This window comes from Etheostoma spectabile, chromosome 24 (genome assembly GCF_008692095.1).
Source record: "Etheostoma spectabile isolate EspeVRDwgs_2016 chromosome 24, UIUC_Espe_1.0, whole genome shotgun sequence".
NCBI lineage: Eukaryota > Metazoa > Chordata > Actinopteri > Perciformes > Percidae > Etheostoma > Etheostoma spectabile.
Genome location: NC_045756.1, coordinates 12,797,940 through 12,815,004, shown reverse-complemented (window position 1 = coordinate 12,815,004; position 17,065 = coordinate 12,797,940). Strand labels below are relative to the sequence as shown.

The 17,065-nt window shown below is 40.9% G+C and overlaps 1 protein-coding gene and 1 long non-coding RNA gene across 2 annotated transcripts; one reads left to right on the top strand and one right to left on the bottom strand.

Annotated features, from left to right (window-relative positions):
* Positions 1-1,336: 1,336 nt before the first annotated feature.
* LOC116673737 (uncharacterized) lies at positions 1,337-13,575 on the bottom strand. Its single transcript, XR_004327873.1, has 7 exons — positions 13,139-13,575; positions 12,952-13,029; positions 12,736-12,840; positions 12,080-12,540; positions 11,481-11,635; positions 10,018-10,161; positions 1,337-1,429 (listed from the first exon to the last, which is right to left on the bottom strand). It is a non-coding gene; the product is annotated as an uncharacterized LOC116673737 (long non-coding RNA).
* LOC116673735 (vascular endothelial growth factor C) lies at positions 2,292-16,113 on the top strand. Its single transcript, XM_032505967.1, has 8 exons — positions 2,292-3,366; positions 8,334-8,577; positions 9,486-9,676; positions 10,033-10,163; positions 10,251-10,354; positions 11,503-11,637; positions 12,130-12,331; positions 14,387-16,113. The coding sequence occupies exons 1-8, from the start codon at positions 3,265-3,267 to the stop codon at positions 14,496-14,498; spliced, it is 1,221 nt and encodes a 406-aa protein (XP_032361858.1). The 5' UTR covers positions 2,292-3,264; the 3' UTR covers positions 14,499-16,113.
* Positions 16,114-17,065: the final 952 nt, after the last annotated feature.

Here is a 17,065-nt window from a genome sequence, read left to right as displayed (position 1 = left end):
TGGTATAATGACTGGATAAGGCAAATTTGGGCACTCAGAAATATAAAAAATAAAAGCAATAATAGTGTTGATATCGCAGCAGTATGGTTTCTCCGGTTGTATTGGTAGAACATCTCAGATCTACACGGCACCTGGAGCTCAGAGAGAAGTTCTCACTTTCTCCTTAAGACATACGGTAATTTGGTGTTTGTGTGTAGTTCCAATGCATTTACTATTCAGAAACAGTTTCAAAGTTCCTGGTTGTCTTAAATGCACCTATAATTAGTGCACCTTCATAGTTTCCCCTATCTTGAGACGATTCAACACAAACCTTTCTATAACTGACTTCTCCCGATATGAGCCTTCATAATGTTATAATATATAAACTTAAAAAAACTAAAATTCATATATTTAAACTAACTGCAGCCCCTCTCAGATCAGTTTGTTTTTGAGCAGGTTCACAAAGTTCATCTGTGGCACAGCATGGCAGCTATTTCACAAACCAAACTCATTCCTGGGACGTAAAGCAGTTATCACGGTTAAAAACGTTTGAGTAGACGTTCAGTTTGTCTCAGCATTGTAATAGGACCGCAATGAAACACATAAAAACATAAAGGCCCACATTTTCTAAGATGTGCACCTGTATGAGAAGCAGTTGTACGTGATAGAATCACTAAGAAGAAACGCTCTGTAGGCCTGAGAGTGAGGACCACCCACGATGATGCAAGATAAGCAATGTAATGGGAAGTATCCCCCCCCCCCCCCCAACCCTCCAATCCTTTTTCACTTGACGTGACTTTTCTAGTTGCATTTGGTTTATTGTCAGTCTCTGGGGAGCATCGTGGGCATTCAATATTTTATCAGAGGTTTAAATTTACCTTACCCTTTGCTCCCCATGGAAACAGTTAATCCTTTCCTCGTAGACAGACAAAGAGAATGTCATCTCATACATATTTAAAGTGCACTTTGAAGCAGGTGATAATGTTTCCTTTTTAAAAAAACATGAAAATTAGACCCTGGAGAATATCAGCAAGCCTTTGTTGGTGCCACAGACTTCTATTAAACAGGAGAAATCCCAAAATGACAATCTGATAATCTCTCTCGCTCTCTCATTGTCTCGAAATCTTTGCTCCAAACTCACATGTTTAAGTGGGGAAAGCAATGACTGGAATGTGGAATTTGGTCGACAGATTTCAACACATAAAGCGTACTGCAAGCAGACACTTGCCACCGTGTGTGCGTGTGTGTGCGTGTGTGTGTGTGCACGCAGGGGTGTGCGTCTTTAATCCTTGAAAAGGCTGGCAGTGACTGGCCCAAAAATCGGATGTTTTCTCATTCAAGCGTTTCCCAGACACACCTCTTTCTCCTTGTCGTCAGCCTCCTGTCTCATCTCCTTTTCCCGTCTGTCCATCTTCCCCATAATGTTACAGTTGTCTGTAACTGCTTCGCCCTTAGAGAGGAAGGAAAAAAAAAAAAGATATAATTCAGACAAAGCTTCTGCTGCTCACCTCTCCTTGCCCTCCCCTTCTCCTCCTCATCCTTCAAGACACACACGCAGACACACATGCCCACAGCCTTGGGGGCAGTATAGTTAAGGAGGTATGTAAAGTTTCATTTTTAGGACCTTGAACAGCAAAACCAGAGGGAGAAAGAACAAGAGAAGAGGTGAGAGGGGGAGGGAGAAAGTGTGAGCGACTGGGGTGGAAAAGGTGTTTGGAGCTGCAGGTGTGAGACCCCATTTAGTGGCTTTATTTCTGTCCCTCTCTCTCGCACAGAGACCAGTCTTGACATCGAAATAGTGCTTCCTGAGGTGAAGAGAAACCAATAGGAATTGGCGACAGCTGACATGAAGCAGAAACACCAGAGAGAGAGAGACAGCAAAAGGTATTAGCAGCTCATAAAAAGGCACTTAGAGCTGCAGCTCAGCAACTCACATATTCATCACCACTGGCTGCTACTGCAGACACACATTTCTAAAGTCTCAGCGGCAGCTGCTCCCGTTACGAGAAATTACAAAGATGGAAGGACAAAGACTTCAAGATAACGAATCGGTGAGAAAGGGAAGAGTGATAAGGAACACGTGAGGATTATCTGATTTTGTTGAACCTCTTTTGTGCCTGAGAGAATGTCTTTTTGAAAAGCTATATGTATTAAAAGAAAGAAAAAAATAGCCTTTCCAGTTTAAAATTAAATCACATAAAAATGATGGCATGTGTTAGGGGAAATGTATCAGTGTCAAGGCACTGCCTGCTTATGCAGACTGAGGCCTGCAATTTCTGGGGGGGGGGGGGGGGGAGGAATAAGTGCCAGTTCAATCAGCTATAGCGCGCGAATCATCTCTCTCAAAATCCTTCACTCCGCCCACAAGATACAATCCTTCCATTCTTGTATTTTCTCTCATTCACTCCACCAGGATGTCTATGAGCAGGATGCACATTCTGTTTGGACAAGAACTTAATACCAAAAGCTGGACACTTTTAAACCTACTTTCTTTTCTTTAAAAAGAAAAAAACAAAAAACCTCCATTTGGAAAAAGGATTTGGAATAAGCTCTTCCTTCTTTTTTCCCCCCCCTCTGTCTTTGATGCTTTTCCAAGGATCAGGCAGCCTGAAAGAAAAAGTTGTGACAGATTTAGAAAACGGCAAAAAAAAAAAGAAAAAAAAAGAGGGAGACAGACAGAGCTTTGCCCCGAAGGTTCCTGAGGAAGAAACGAGACAGATAAAGAGGCAGAGATAATCTGAGAGAGGGAGGGAGGGGGAGGGAAGAGTGCAGCTGTTGTGCGAGGAGAAAATACAGATAAAAGAAAGTGAGAAGGTGCACAAGTGTGAAGGGCGAAGGAGAAGAGACTGACAACACAACCAAGGCTGGAAAGAAAAAGAGTGTCAGCAAATAAATTAATCGGGTTGGAGACGTAAGGCAAACAGTCACCTGACATCAAATAAAAGCAGTGAGAATGGAAACGCAGCGAGACAGGAGGAAAGACTTCCTCTGAAGTCAAAGGAGGAAGAAAACAGGAGCTGTGTCTGACGCAACGAAGAGGAGACGATTCCCTCATCATGTTTTATTCAGCTGGTTTCCCAAATTCAAACAACCTGCGCCGGAAGAGCAACTTTGTCCCAGGATAGAATGAAGAGAGGAGCAAAGAGATACCTGCCGAGTCTGTGATACCCTCCTGCTCCTCCCTTTCTTTCACTTTACATCCAGCTTTAGATTCACCAACTTCCTCCTCCTCTGCCCTGATATCTCCGTTCCTCTCCACCTCTGGATGATACCCCTGGTATCACTATGTGGATACCAGCTTTGCTCCTATGGATTCTTAATATCAGCAATTTATGCTCAGGACAAGACTATACGGACTATTACCAAACTGGAGCCATGGGCACCGAGGTGAGACATTACATTTCTTTACAATCTAGTAGTAGTAGTAGTGGTAGTCTGAATGAATGGGTGGAGAAAGGTAGCAAATGCTGCTTTAAGAAAATGATTTCAATCATACACTTTGGCCTTTACTAAATACCAAACAATTTGAACACTTATGGGAGATTTTAGAGCAGTGGGTAATAGACCGTGCTCTCTACCATCATACAAACACCAAATGAGAGAATTGGAATAATGCTTTTAGTAAAGCTTGGTCTACTCTGGAAGTCTCATTATTGGGGGTTAGATTAAGATCAAGAGCTCTTTAAACAGAGCGACCTGACAAACACAACATGTGTATAAAACTATAACCCAGTGTAGAGAAGACTATTTTAGGATGGGTTTCTTTTGTTTCCGGTACAAGAATCTAATTCAAGTTTTTAGCTTTTAAGCAAGGTGTTTTTATATCGCTGTAATGTCTATCAGATTTACAAGAGTACGCATCGGGGGAAGGAATATCCAAGCTTTGTGCTTGTGAAATGCAAACATTTTGTCTTTCTGGAGTTAAGAACAAGCTCTGATTGTTAAAAGAGGTGTGGAGATGATTGCCATTGAGCTGATCGCGGACAAGATGGTATTGTCAGCATAAAAATGGACATTGCAATGTTCAGTCTAAACAATACACTCATCCTTTTGAAACAGCTTTAACAACAATTTAGGGACTTGATTTGATCGGCATCAACAGCCCAAACCAGAAAGATATGTTTTGAATCTTCAAAACCAATTAAAAAAGTAGCTTATTTGGCTTATTATGATCAAAAGCCTTGGACAGACTTAGAAAGCGTGCAGGTCTTAATGTTAATTGTGTAATGTGTTCATTCATCATCTCTAAGGCGCTTTATGTTGGCTATTCCCTAAACATTTGTTTTAATAATGTATATTATCATTGTTAAAATGAACTCAATTTCTTGGCAAATTACAACTCCTAGTAGTAGTAAATATCCAAAAGGCTTTCATGCAAACAATTGGCTTTACCCCTAAAGAGACTAAAGGGAGTCCAATTTAAGTCCCAGCTTAGAAAAACAACTTCCTTCACATGAAACATCAATTTCTTTACATAGTGCCAAACATGTTTCCAAAGCTAGTTTCCAAAGCTGGTTTCTGGGATGTCATTTCAGACAATACTACATTACATAATACTGTGGAAAACACATCAACTGCTTTGGTTTCAAATGTCTCCTTTACTGTAAATGCTGTTTACCCGCCAACCAGGAAACTGTTTGGCGTTCTTCTGTGGAAGTGTTCCTGGGGCTGAGGGAAAAGCTTCTTCCTTGTCAAAAATGTCTTTAATAGCAGTTATTTATGATTCGCTCTCCGTCATTTATTGATGTTAAAATAGTTTACTACTAGAGATTGTCATCCAAATGCACTGGAAGAGATCTTAAGCAATACAATCCTTGTGGAATTGAATGAAGGAATCCCAAAACATTTTGATGTAACTAGCAAGTTATCAATCAAAAAAAAAAAAAAAAAAGGAAAATTGTGTGTGTGAACATAATGTTAGCTTCAGACGCAACACAGTTTATACTGGAGGAAAAAGTGACTAACGAGTGCGTCTCTGTGCCAGCAGTATCTCATTCTGAACCCAAGAGCATTGGTCATTCGTCCATTATGACATCATAGTCCCACAGCAATGACCTCATGTCATGTAATCACTTAACAACCCGAGAGGGAGAGAGAGCGCGAAACCAAAAGAAAAAGAGAAAGAGGAAATCTGGAAAGACCTTGAAAGAAAAGCCTAAGAGAAAATAATCCATTCTCAAATTATTAATTACAACTGTCCATCAACATTATCGGGAGATTGTTATGGAGGTTTCAGTGTTAAATTGTCTGAGCTTAAATACTAAAACCTGGCCAAAAAAAAAAAAAAGAAAAAAAAGATACACCTGCAGAAATCATGCGTGTAAATCAGTAATGCTATAAGAAAACAAATTGGCAATGGTAGCCTCGACTTTACTCTAAGGGTAATGGCATCTCCATCAGCCTCAGCTGCACATTTTAGCATGCGAACATGCTAAACTAAGATGGCGAGCATGGTAAACATTATACCTGCTAAACGTTAGCATTGTCATTGTAAGCATGCTGATGTTTGCTTGTAGCTTAGGATATTTTAAAGTGTGGTTGTATGAGATACTAATAACATTTTCATAGTCAGTTTATTACATAAAGTAGAAGGCGGTCTGCACGCCCTCAGTTTGGAGAAGCAGGCAGGCAGGAGTCCCAGCACAAAAGCTAAGCAATGAACTGCTGTGGATGGGGGCAGCAGCTGAATATATTTGATTTATATTATTTTTAATCCTAAAAAAGGCCCACCTTAAAAATAAAAATCAATGTCTCAACCTTGCTAGCAGACAGCTTTTTCCGACGGGGAACTGAAGCCGTTCTCTATGCTCTTGTGAAGTCACCTGACTCAATCGACAAAAACAACACCAGAGTTGCTGGTCTACCGCTGCTTAGATCAGTTAGTTTGTATGTTCTATTGTGTGACTTTAGGGTTATAAAAAGGATTAGGAGCTAACAAAAATTAACCAATCGAGGCAGTGGTAGGCCAGCAACCCGTGTTCTGCGATGGAGTCTGGTGGCTTTGATGAGAGTTTAGATAACAGCTTCAGTTCCCCGTTTGTACACTACAAGGCCGTTTGAAGGCAAGGTAAAGCTGTGAAAATATTTTAAATATAGTGTACGCTTTAACTAAGATTTATTTTAGGTGGGCCTTTTTTTTTTTAAGGTGTCTAAAATCCATTTTGCTGTTGCCCCCATCCACAGCAGTACATTGCTTAGCTTCTGTGCCTGTCCTCCCGCCATATACTGTATATAATACACTGAATATGGATAAGTACCTCATACAACCCTACTTCAAAAAAAAACTATCCCTTTGAAGCACCACTGTAAAGCCTCAGAGCATGGCTGTAGCCTCTTAGTCTTGTAGTCAATATTATGTTTAAAAAAAGAATTGTAAAATAATATTTTAAGCCATAGGTTACACATATGTTGAGACATATGAGATGGCTAAAGAGACAGGGGAGGTAGACCGAGAGAGAAATGGAAAGACTGATAACATCGGAGATCTGGTTTCTGTTTAGGTAATGCCAGCTGTACCAGTCTGTTCCCTCTCAGTCTGGGAACCTAAACAACCACGCTCACTCCCCGGAGGAAGAATTAATGTGTGACACTCACAGCTGACATCTTATCCCCACAGATGATACAGCAGCCAGTCAGACAATTTACCTTTTTCCCCCCCCTTTCATCTACTTGATCTCTACGGGGTGGAACAGAGTCATCTATCATGACGGCAGAAAAATCATTATGGCGATGACTCACAGCAGGAATGTTTTATAGCTCTACAGTAAACTGAGACTTCCTTCATAGACCTGATCAACCACATAAAGCCATCTCTGTACAACACATAATAAAAAATAATGTGGGTCTTGGTTGAACTGACAATATCCTGTCTGGTCCATTTAAACCATGGATGGGATTTAAGCAGGGCTAATGCTGCATTCAAGGACTCCACAGAAGCGCTTACGTAGGAAACTCAAAGTTGCTAGTTTAACTTGTCATGGAGGGCACATTAAGGAAGGGTAGCAGAAAGAAATTGATTTCCTTAACAGGCAGGATCTAGAAAAGGCAGTTCATGCTTTTATTAGTTCAAGTTTGGATTACTGTAATGCTCTTTATGTTGGTCTGAATCAAACCCTCTCACGTCTTCAACAATGCTGTTGCTTGTTTTTTGAAAAATACATCTAGATGTGCACACATCACTCCCGTTCTCTACACCCTACATTAGCTCCCGGTGCGTTTTAGAATCGATTTCAAGATTTTATTAAATGGCCTAGCCCCAGTACTTGTCCAAGATTTGAACCCTGCGTGAGCACAACTGGTCTTTGCGGTCTTTAGTCAACTGGTCTTCGAAGTCCTAAGGTCCAGGTATAAATGGTGGGGTGATCAGGCTTTTGTGGTTGCTGCCGCGAGACTGTGGAACAAGTTACCCCCGGATATTACAAATGTAGTTTTTTTTTTAGGTTCAAACTTGTTTGGTTAGAATGGCTTGTAATACCTAGTAGTGGTGTGACAATTTCCCTCTGCTGTTTCTACGTAATCTTTTGATTTTACTGTTTTCTATGTTTCATTAATTTGTGTGTGATGTTGTTTTATTCTTGGTTTCTGATGTGAAGCAGTCTAGACACCTGCTGGTTACTGTAATGTGCTACATAAATAAATGCTGGTTGATTGATAATGACTTTCAGATGCAGTACAAAAATGTAACCTCATTGGTAAACTTGCTCAGATTACAGCATCTTGCTCAAGGGCACTGCGGGGCAGGTATTTTCAAATTGTATCACATTGCCTTAGGTGATTTCGTTTAAAGTTAATAGCAGTCTGAAAACTATAAAAGGGAACTACCAGAAACAACAAGAATAGCAATACTAAGGCATAAAGAAAACAGATTTTGCAGCTTCCTTGAGAACTCAAATGCAACAATGTGTGCGTGTGTGTGTGTGTGTGTGGGTGAGGAGAGGACACACGTACCCATAATAACCAACAGTAGCCAACAGCAACATGTTACAACACATTGGTAGCTGAGGTATTCACTGTTTATCCAGCTCAAACCAGCAAAGCTTACACTGTTAACTCAACAGTAATAGTTTTCCTGACTCACTAAATCACCTACCCTTTAACATTTTAAAATATAAGGGTATTGCATTTTTTATGTCCATTATATTTAATAACCAAAAACAGTATATTGGGTCTGAAATTTGTGACTTATGTGCCAAATGCCAAGACTCCTTATGTTTTGTTCCCCCCCCTCTTAGGGACATTATCTACAAATACACCGCATTCTGTCAACACGTGAAGAACTAAAAGTGTATTTTAGCTAAAGAAATATTGTGTCATTAAAGTCCCAATTGTCTATATGATTCTTTCCTGTCTTCCAGGCTCCAGTATTGTCAAATGACCAGGCCAGTTTGGAGTCAGTGACGAGTGTGGATCAGCTGTTACAGCTTCTATACCCCGAATACACTTTGCTTCAGCACTGCCTGACGAAGAAATCCTGGCACGCCTCCTCTTCCCCCTCTTTTTCTACCTCCTCAGCAAATCCTTTAGTCCACTCTAAAGATGAGGACCTGTGGGGTCAGCCGAGGGAGGAGGCTCTTTTCAAAATGGACAGGACTTTGGAAGGTAAACATTTAGATGCTTCACAAACCAGTACTGTACAGTGAATTTAGTTGCCAGACAGTGCTTGAATTTAGATGAAAAGCAAACTAGTCGTTTCTGAGATAAGACAATTATTAATTTAATTTGTGAAATTATATAGACTGTACGTAGTACCAGATCCCTTCCAAAAACTCAAGGCAATATGAAAAAAATCCCAACTTTTTAATTATAGCCTATTATGGGTACTCAAATTCTTTCATATGAAGGGCCAAAGATGTATCTGGATGAAAGGCCATGCGCAAATAAACGATGATGTTACGTAAAAATGTATTACATTTGATACAAAATGAACATTCTAAATCTCTAAATTTTGGCTGACTCACACCCAGTGAAGTGAACACGGCTCACAACACATGAGGGAGACTACCCTAAATCTTGTAATTCTTCGTGGATAAAACTTACGTCAGGTTTAATAAGGAAGTTTAATAGCACTGTTAAACAACCCTGTGCTTTACATTGCTGTAAAACTCAGATCAAGTACTTTTTAGCTGCACAAAATTTAGGTTTCATAGTCAATAAAGTTAGGATTTACCAGCGCTCTTAAAAATAATAGAATAAGCGTGAGCATGTCAAATGCCTTGGCGGGCAAATACAAAGGAAGCACGGGCCAAACTTGGCCCGCGGGCCCCAAACTGGGCAGCCTTGCTTTAAACCCTAGAGTGGACTTCCCAGACAGATTTCTTTGCACTGGAGACAGACAAAAATAGGTGGTAAATGCAATATAAAAAAAAAAACAAGTTGGATAGAAGACTGGAAAATGAGAATTAGATACATTGGTTGATGATTTCCTGCCATCACCTCAAAACCTCTAACAACAGACCTAAAAGCTCTCTTGTATTTTGATTCAGTTACTACATCACATTTGTTTTCAGTCATCTTAGAGGAGATCCAGCGGACCTCTTGCCAGCCAAGAGAGGTGTGTGTTGAGGTCGCCAAAGAATACCCAGAATCCACCAGTCAGTTCTACCTCCCTCGCTGTGTGGCGCTGCATCGGTGCGGAGGGTGCTGCACCAACGAGGCCTTTTACTGCACGAACACAAGTCACACGTTCGTCAACAAGACGGTAAGTGGCACAGCTGGATTCTTTTCTTGTATCTGCCCCGTTTACGCTCATGTCAGACACTTAGCACTTTCTGCTCTCACACTTCGAACTGCCTCAGGAAAGAGGACAATGGGAATCTATCCAATTGTGTAACAACTTCATCTGTATCGCAGTCCGCCCTACTGCAGGGGGACACCTTTTGGCTACAACTGGCCATCAAGTCAATACACACGCACAGTTGCACAATCATTCCATCAACCTCTGCCCAGTCACAACCAGCAATATTGTAATGAAAGCGGGACTGGAAGGAGAAGAAAACAGAGGGAAATAAAATGTCTTTTCTCTCTCTCTCTCCCCCTCACCTTTCTTCCTGCCAGTTGATGGAACTGTCCCCGCCCAGGATGGATCGCTCAGTTGTCATGGTATCCTTCGTCAACCACACTTCGTGCGAATGCCTCTCCAAGCGGCCTCTCCACTCCATCATAAGACGAGCTGCATCAGATCACCTGTGAGTGAGGAGTGATGTGTGTGCGTTTACAAACTTTTGAGTCATTTGTCCGGTATCCATGCATTTAGAATGTGTGCATCTGTGCAGGTGTTCCCCACCCGAAGTTTCCTGTACCTCCGGGTCATTATGGGATCCAATGAACTGTGTGTGTGTCTCTACAGACACCTTAAACTACTCTGGGAGAGAAACAGGTGAGCGTGCATGAGTCATGTTAAAGTCAAATTATTCAGTTGAGATGACCCGTAAGGGGTTTGATATAAAATGATTACACTTTTCCGTTGCTGGTTTTCTGTGAAATATTGGGTACCTTTAGCATTTTTGGGCTCTAACAAAATCTATCAAATGAGTCATGAGATAAAGATTTTACTAGCCAAAAAGTGGTGTAGAGAGCAGTAAATATTTCAGGCTGACTCTATTTCAGGTCCTTATCTGCTAATTTAACACAAAAAACTAAAAAAAAAAACAACAAAACAACAAAAAAAAGCAGGGAGGATTTTGGCAAATCAAAAGCATAAATTATAGCAAATGTAACGTTACATCCTCAATTAAGGGTTGAGACCAGGATGTGAAACAAGCAAATTCTACGCGGTATGTCGGATTACAAAAAACAGAATTTACCTCATCTGTGAGTCTGAAAGGTGTGATGACAGAGCAGCAGGTTCAGATTGGGACACCTGATACAACACAGGTGTTTTCACTGATGAATGGGAATCACCTGCTGTAGTTTGGCAGGAGCCTAAAACCTGCACAGTGTAATCCTTCTCCCCCCCCCCCCCCCCCCCAAGCACAAATAATTCCCCCACATTATAATATTAAGGAAATGTGCTTTTATTTCTAAAAGTGTGTGTTGTTCCACTTTCGCCTTATAACAGGGAAACATAACTGACAACTGCAAAGTTCTGAGAGAGAATGCTAAATCCGCCAAAACATGGCTACACCTAAACCCCCACTGAGCAGGTTTAGAGATATGAGCCAGATTTAGTTTAAAAAAAAAAAAAAACTGCCGATGTTGATGCTAGGGCGGCAAATTAATTGATCTGAAGCGACTTTCCCCCCCGAGGGAATGTTTATTCAATTGTAACATGAGAAGCAAAAATGTCTTTGTGGCATGTTACGGTACTTGTACAATCATGTAGTGAACTACAATGCCTTCCATCTCCAGTAATGTCTTTTTTTTTTTTCTCTCTAATAAAAAAAAACTTGAAAACCTTGCTTAACATAATCCATAATAAACAGAAAATAGATACCGATGGGGAACTGTGCATTCTGCAAAAAGACAAAACAAAGCTGGAAAAACTATTTAATGCCAATTTTTACCTTCTTTCCGTGTGGCTTCCAGAGGCACTGGACTCTGGTCTGCTGGCTCTCTGTGGGCCCAACAGGATTCTGCATGAGCCCACCTGCGAGTGCGTTTGTCGGAATGGACTCACCGAGGACAGCTGCGATCCAGGCTGGAAACTGGACCACAACACCTGTAAGGAGGGTTACAGTTACTGAACTATAGTCAACACCATACCACTAATTAAAACCCCAAAATCTAATTGAATGATTTGTTTTTCAGAAAATGTAAAGAAACAAATGAATATGAGTGGATACCAGAGAGAGCCTTAACATTGTCCTTCTCCAAAGTGTAACATGCCATTCACATAATAGGTTCTAATGCCTGAATAGGGATGCCAAAGTGCTCTTTTGTGTGAGAAAGTGGTATAAAAAAAAACGACCTATCAATTTACTGTAAATAAACCAAATCGCTAAGAAAAGGGCTGTCATTCTGAAAGGTGCCAGGCAAGATGGAGCCAGAGGGGATAAACACAGATAGAGGGACGTTGATGGGAAGTAGGCCTTTATGCAACTGTCTAACAAGTATGAACCTGACCACCAAATATTCAGCAACAAAAAGGTGCACAATCCAATACCTGATCAAGTTTAGTTTTAATTCATTAAATTCAACTCTTCCTTCTCTCAGGTGAATGCCAGTGTGAAGGCCAAGGTGAGGGGAAGTGGTGCCCCACCGGCCAGCGGTGGGATGAGGAGCTGTGTGGCTGCGTGTGTGCTGCAGAGTGTCCCGGGAATCAGCCCCTGAACCCCGACACCTGCCTGTGTGAGTGCAGAGAGAGTGCAAAGTCGTGTCTGCGGCAGGGCAAAAGGTTCAACCCCACCTCCTGCAGGTAGGCACACAAGTCTGTCCTCGTCCTGGTTTCAACCCTAAGTTCCTCCTTGAGCAAAACCCTGAAGTTCTCAGCTCTGCGGTCTTTTCTCCCATGTGGAAAGGGGCAAGCAAACAGAGAATGTCTCCTTTGGGGGATGAAATTATCCCAAGTATCCACACTCTGGGTCTCTGCCAACTCCACCCTCAGCTCTTAGAACCCCCTCTGTCCTAAGACAAAAAAAGAGTTTTAATAGAGCATGAAATATGTTAGCGGCTATGGAGCAGGTGATATAACATGGGCTCAAGGGACAGTAAATAATTCTAGTACATGGTGGCTTAAGAACAACTGATTTAGGAGCAGGTTTTTACTTAAAGGTATACTGTCTTCAATGATAATTTGGATATTTGTTTGTTTTGAAATACCTGATTGTTACCTGGCAGACCACAGTCTGGTTACTGTGTCACGTTCCACATATTACTTCACTCTTACTCGGTGTTTTGCAGATGTAGCTAAGGACAAGTCAGATCCTGCATTACAATAACTTCCATTTAGATACAACTATTTGCCATTTTTTCCAAATTCAAATGCAGCATTTGTGCATGTCGATTTATCATGAGTTACCTGAACCCTTGACTTACACGGAGTACACTGGTCCTGTCTGCTGTGCTCAGCTGGTCAGCCCTTGGGGTGTCTTCACTAGTCTTCATCCTGGGAATCTGCATAGAAAAGGGGCAAGGAAAGAGTGAGAACCAGAGCTTTAAAGGGACAGGCAGTTAAAGAGAGGGGGGGGGGGAGGCAAGCAAACTCTCAATGGACATGTCATACATTCCGAACTCAAGAAAGAAACGCGTTCTTCTTCCATTTTCTTTCGTTCACATGTTCCCATATGGCCTTTTATGGACACGGGGGATCCAAAACATCCAACAGCGGGTCTCAGCTGTGTGTGCTTGTGTGTTGCATGCGTGTTGGGGTTCCCACAGCCGGCATGCAAGAGATCAACCTCCCTCTGACCCAAGAGGCCTGCAGAGACAGACGGGGAGACTGGGTGAACTTGATGACAGTGAGCAGAGCAGCAATAGGACAGGCTCGGAGACAAATTGAGCGACAAGGAAAAACACGGGCAGACATGAGCTTTGATATGAGCGATATCTAATCGTGGCTTTACACGTGTGGGAAAGTTCACAGACATACATACACACACACACACACACATACATTACCTTTGGCAGAGTTTCTACAACTTTCTCAGCTTAAGAGGGCTGAAATGAATAAGATCTTTACTCAAACATCAAATTCAATTTCAGTTAGACTTCTGTAATCATGCTTTTTTAAGTAAAATTCAAATATTTTACAACTTAAAGTTCCAAATTCTTTTCAATCTTAGCCTCTTTGGAAATGATGCGTTATATCAGCTTGTGGTGCTACAGTTACTTCATTTGGAAAGAAAAAACAAACAAACATTTTCTAGCAACCACATAAGTCTTTACAAGCAAACAAGCTTAATAAATCACTAGGTTGAAACTATCTCGTAAGAATTAAGTAACCACTAATTCAGTATAGAGTTTTGAATGGCTGGTGCAACCCAATCCAGCTCTTTAATACAGTATGGGACGTTAGTATTCAAGTATGCACAACACATGTCCTTTTTCCATCATTTTCATTGTTTTGTCCTTGTTTTTTGATTCAACATCTGGTCACAGGCGGTGGTGCACTGACTACAATACACCTACTGTGATTTTGAAGATGAGTTCCCAGAATTTGGCCATATTCCTTCCCTCTCTGGAGGAATACTCCCTCTTTTTCTCACGCACAGAATCGTTTGATGCACGCGAAAGAACTAAACTTGGATCAGGGATTCATCCAAAAGGGATGTGAAGATCTGAATAGTTGATAGTGTTCAAGCCAAGAGAAGAGTCTAAACTCCCGTGTCTTTCTTCTCTGTTCCTCTCAACCTTTCTTTCCCTTCACCCTTACTTTAAAAACTTTCACTTTCTCCTCTCACTACCTTTTCTCTCTGCATTTCTTTCCACTTCCCATCTTCCTCTTGATGTTCCTCCTTCTCCCTCTGCCCAGTTGTTACAGGTTGCCTTGCAGAAAGCCCAGACGTGTGTGCCAGGCTGGTTTTTACTACAGCCACCAAGTCTGCCAGTGCATTCCCAACTACATGAGGCCTGAGTGGAATTAACCAATCAGAGACAGGAGGAGAAAGACCGCAGGTGAAGCCACTAATGGCCTGAAAACAAAGGGACAATGAGAAGGACGTGCGTCTTGACAGGAGGACAGGAAGGTGGAACTACACATTTACATGTACTGGATTACAACAACAGCACATGGAGGAGTTTTATTAGTTCTGTCTGTGCGCTAATACTGTCTGCAAGGGGATGGGAGTGCTGAAATAAAAAGGCCAAAACAGCCATCCCATATGCAACAAAACTCATACAAATTGAGTAAGTTCAGCCAAAGAGAGATATTTGACTTTCTGGGGCTCTAATAACTCCAATCACACCTGCCTACAAGCATGACAGCAAGGCGGGATGGACCAATCAGACTCTGAACCAGCATTCATCCCCGCCACAACGTGTTTGAGCAAGATATTCAACCAGCGGCCTGCTGCAGAGACACCACTCATCACTGTGTGAAATGGAAAGTGGAATTTATAATAACAGACCAGACTTTTTTTTTTTTTTTTTAGATGAATTAAGCTGTAGGCACTTTGGCAGTCTTGAGTCGTGAGATGTTTGAGAGGTTGAAGGATTTATATTGCAGAAATCATGTAATGTGATGTAGCCGGGGCCTTTTTATTCCCTTCATTTCTTTTAGCAGAGGCGGAAATGGTGACGACGGGTTTTGGTGGTCTAATCAGATACTGACTATACTGAAAGGGATGGAGCGAAGCTCTAGTTTCATCTTCGTCTCATGTTTTACAAAAAGGAGGTTTAATGCCAGACCCTGTTTGATTGAACGCTAACACTCCCAAAGAGCTATTATATCCTCCAGTCTCTACTTGCCTCTACTGTAGCGCTGCTCTCTGAAGGTTTCACTCATTTGTGGCTGAAACTGATCACAATTGATGGTAACACTTGGGTCTCTGGATCTTCTGCTTATTTAACTTTTACACACTCCAAGTAATATTATTTGTAAATATTTAAATCTTTTGTCATATTTAAAACTGATATTTTGAAGACAGAATCATGTGTAGTTGTAAAATACTGTATTTAAGTCACAATCATAACTATTGTTTTGCATTAAAACAATTAACATGCCTTTGTACTCTGTAATTATTACGGGAAGCTGAATTTTGTTTGTAATTGTCCATTTTGCCTGCACTGCAAGATTATTTTCGGGCTATACCATACAGCTTTAAGAAAAACAATGATTTTAGGACACACTAAATACATTAAATGTTAGGATGATTTATTGCAGAATTGTAGTGTTTATATATGGATGTAGAGAAAAACGGAAAACCTGCTACTATTAAATATTTAAAGTAGTTTTGAAGTATTGATTAAAAGCCTTGTCAGACAATGTTTGTTTCCCTGTTTTTTTAATGTTGCATTTTTTTTTTTTTGGTGTTACACTGACAGTGGTATGTGAATTCTGGTGCACACCTAATTTCATTTGTTTAAGTTTTTGTTGTTTTTTTACATCAAAACTGTCCAATGTTGTCAAAACCCATAATTTACAAGCAATATCTGTTATTGTAGAATGTAACTACTCTGCATGTTTTCCGGTGATATAAAACATTTAATATAATAATCACACATAAAATGAGAAATTTGTCACTGCTCCTTTAAAAAAAAGAAACTATTGCATGTAAGTTCTCTGGCAACTAGAGAATAAGAAATGCCAGTTACATTGTTCATGTTTCTAATGACGGTCTTGAGTAAAATACCTCCACCCCACAGACACACACACACACACACATATATACACATACACACACCTCTGGGTGGGAACTTGACGCTTCCTATGGTTTCCCGTTTCTTCTTCTCCCTCCTCTTCGGCAGTCCCTCTCTCCCTCTGTCTGCGTCTACCACAATAAACAATATTGACTCAGAGGGAAAACAAAGAGATCGCCTTTCTTTCTGGCCTGTGTGACCGTCTGCCTCGTTAGTTGACCGTCTGATCTGTCTGCATCATTAGCTGATTACACTGATTAATTGATAAGCTGTAGCCTCAGCAATCTGAAACGTATTTAATCTCGACTGCTTTTTGTACAGTATTTGGGAACATGGACTGTGCCAAATCAATACATTATACTCTGCAAGGTTAACGTCCACTGGCAGATACAAAACTAATGTCATAGTAATGCTAGAAAATGTGCTCATGTCGGCAATTTACCCTGAAATGTCTAGGAAGTTTCAGGTAGTGAGGGTCTGAGGCCGAGGCTACAGCTGGAGGAGGTTCAGCTCCTTTTCCAATCAGGAAAATGCAAAAGATATATCAATATAAAAGGCTTAAAACTTTGAACCTTTTATTGCTAGGTTAGTCACAATTGGCAATTCAATTCCCCTTTTTAGTTTTAGCTTTTAAGCAGTTTCATCTGTTGAATATCTAACTCTTGTATAACACGAGCCACAGGCTGGCAAAAAGTGAGGTTTTATCTTCTGAGTGATCAGTCTACATAAGTCAATGTACTTCTTCTCCAATATTGCTGTGTCTTATCTGTTGCCAGTGGACTGAATAACTTACTTTCTACTTTTGGAAATAAATATTCCTCCTCTGATGAAAACACGCACTTTTCTGGTGTAT

Coding starts and splice junctions, on each gene's coding strand:
- LOC116673735 (XM_032505967.1), top strand. CDS start 3,265: ATGTGGATACCAGCTTTGCTCCTATGGATTCTTAATATCAGCAATTTA. Junction 8,578..9,485: donor AATGGACAGGACTTTGGAAG/GTAAACATTTAG, acceptor ATTTGTTTTCAG/TCATCTTAGAGGAGATCCAG. Junction 10,355..11,502: donor CTACTCTGGGAGAGAAACAG/GTGAGCGTGCAT, acceptor TGTGGCTTCCAG/AGGCACTGGACTCTGGTCTG.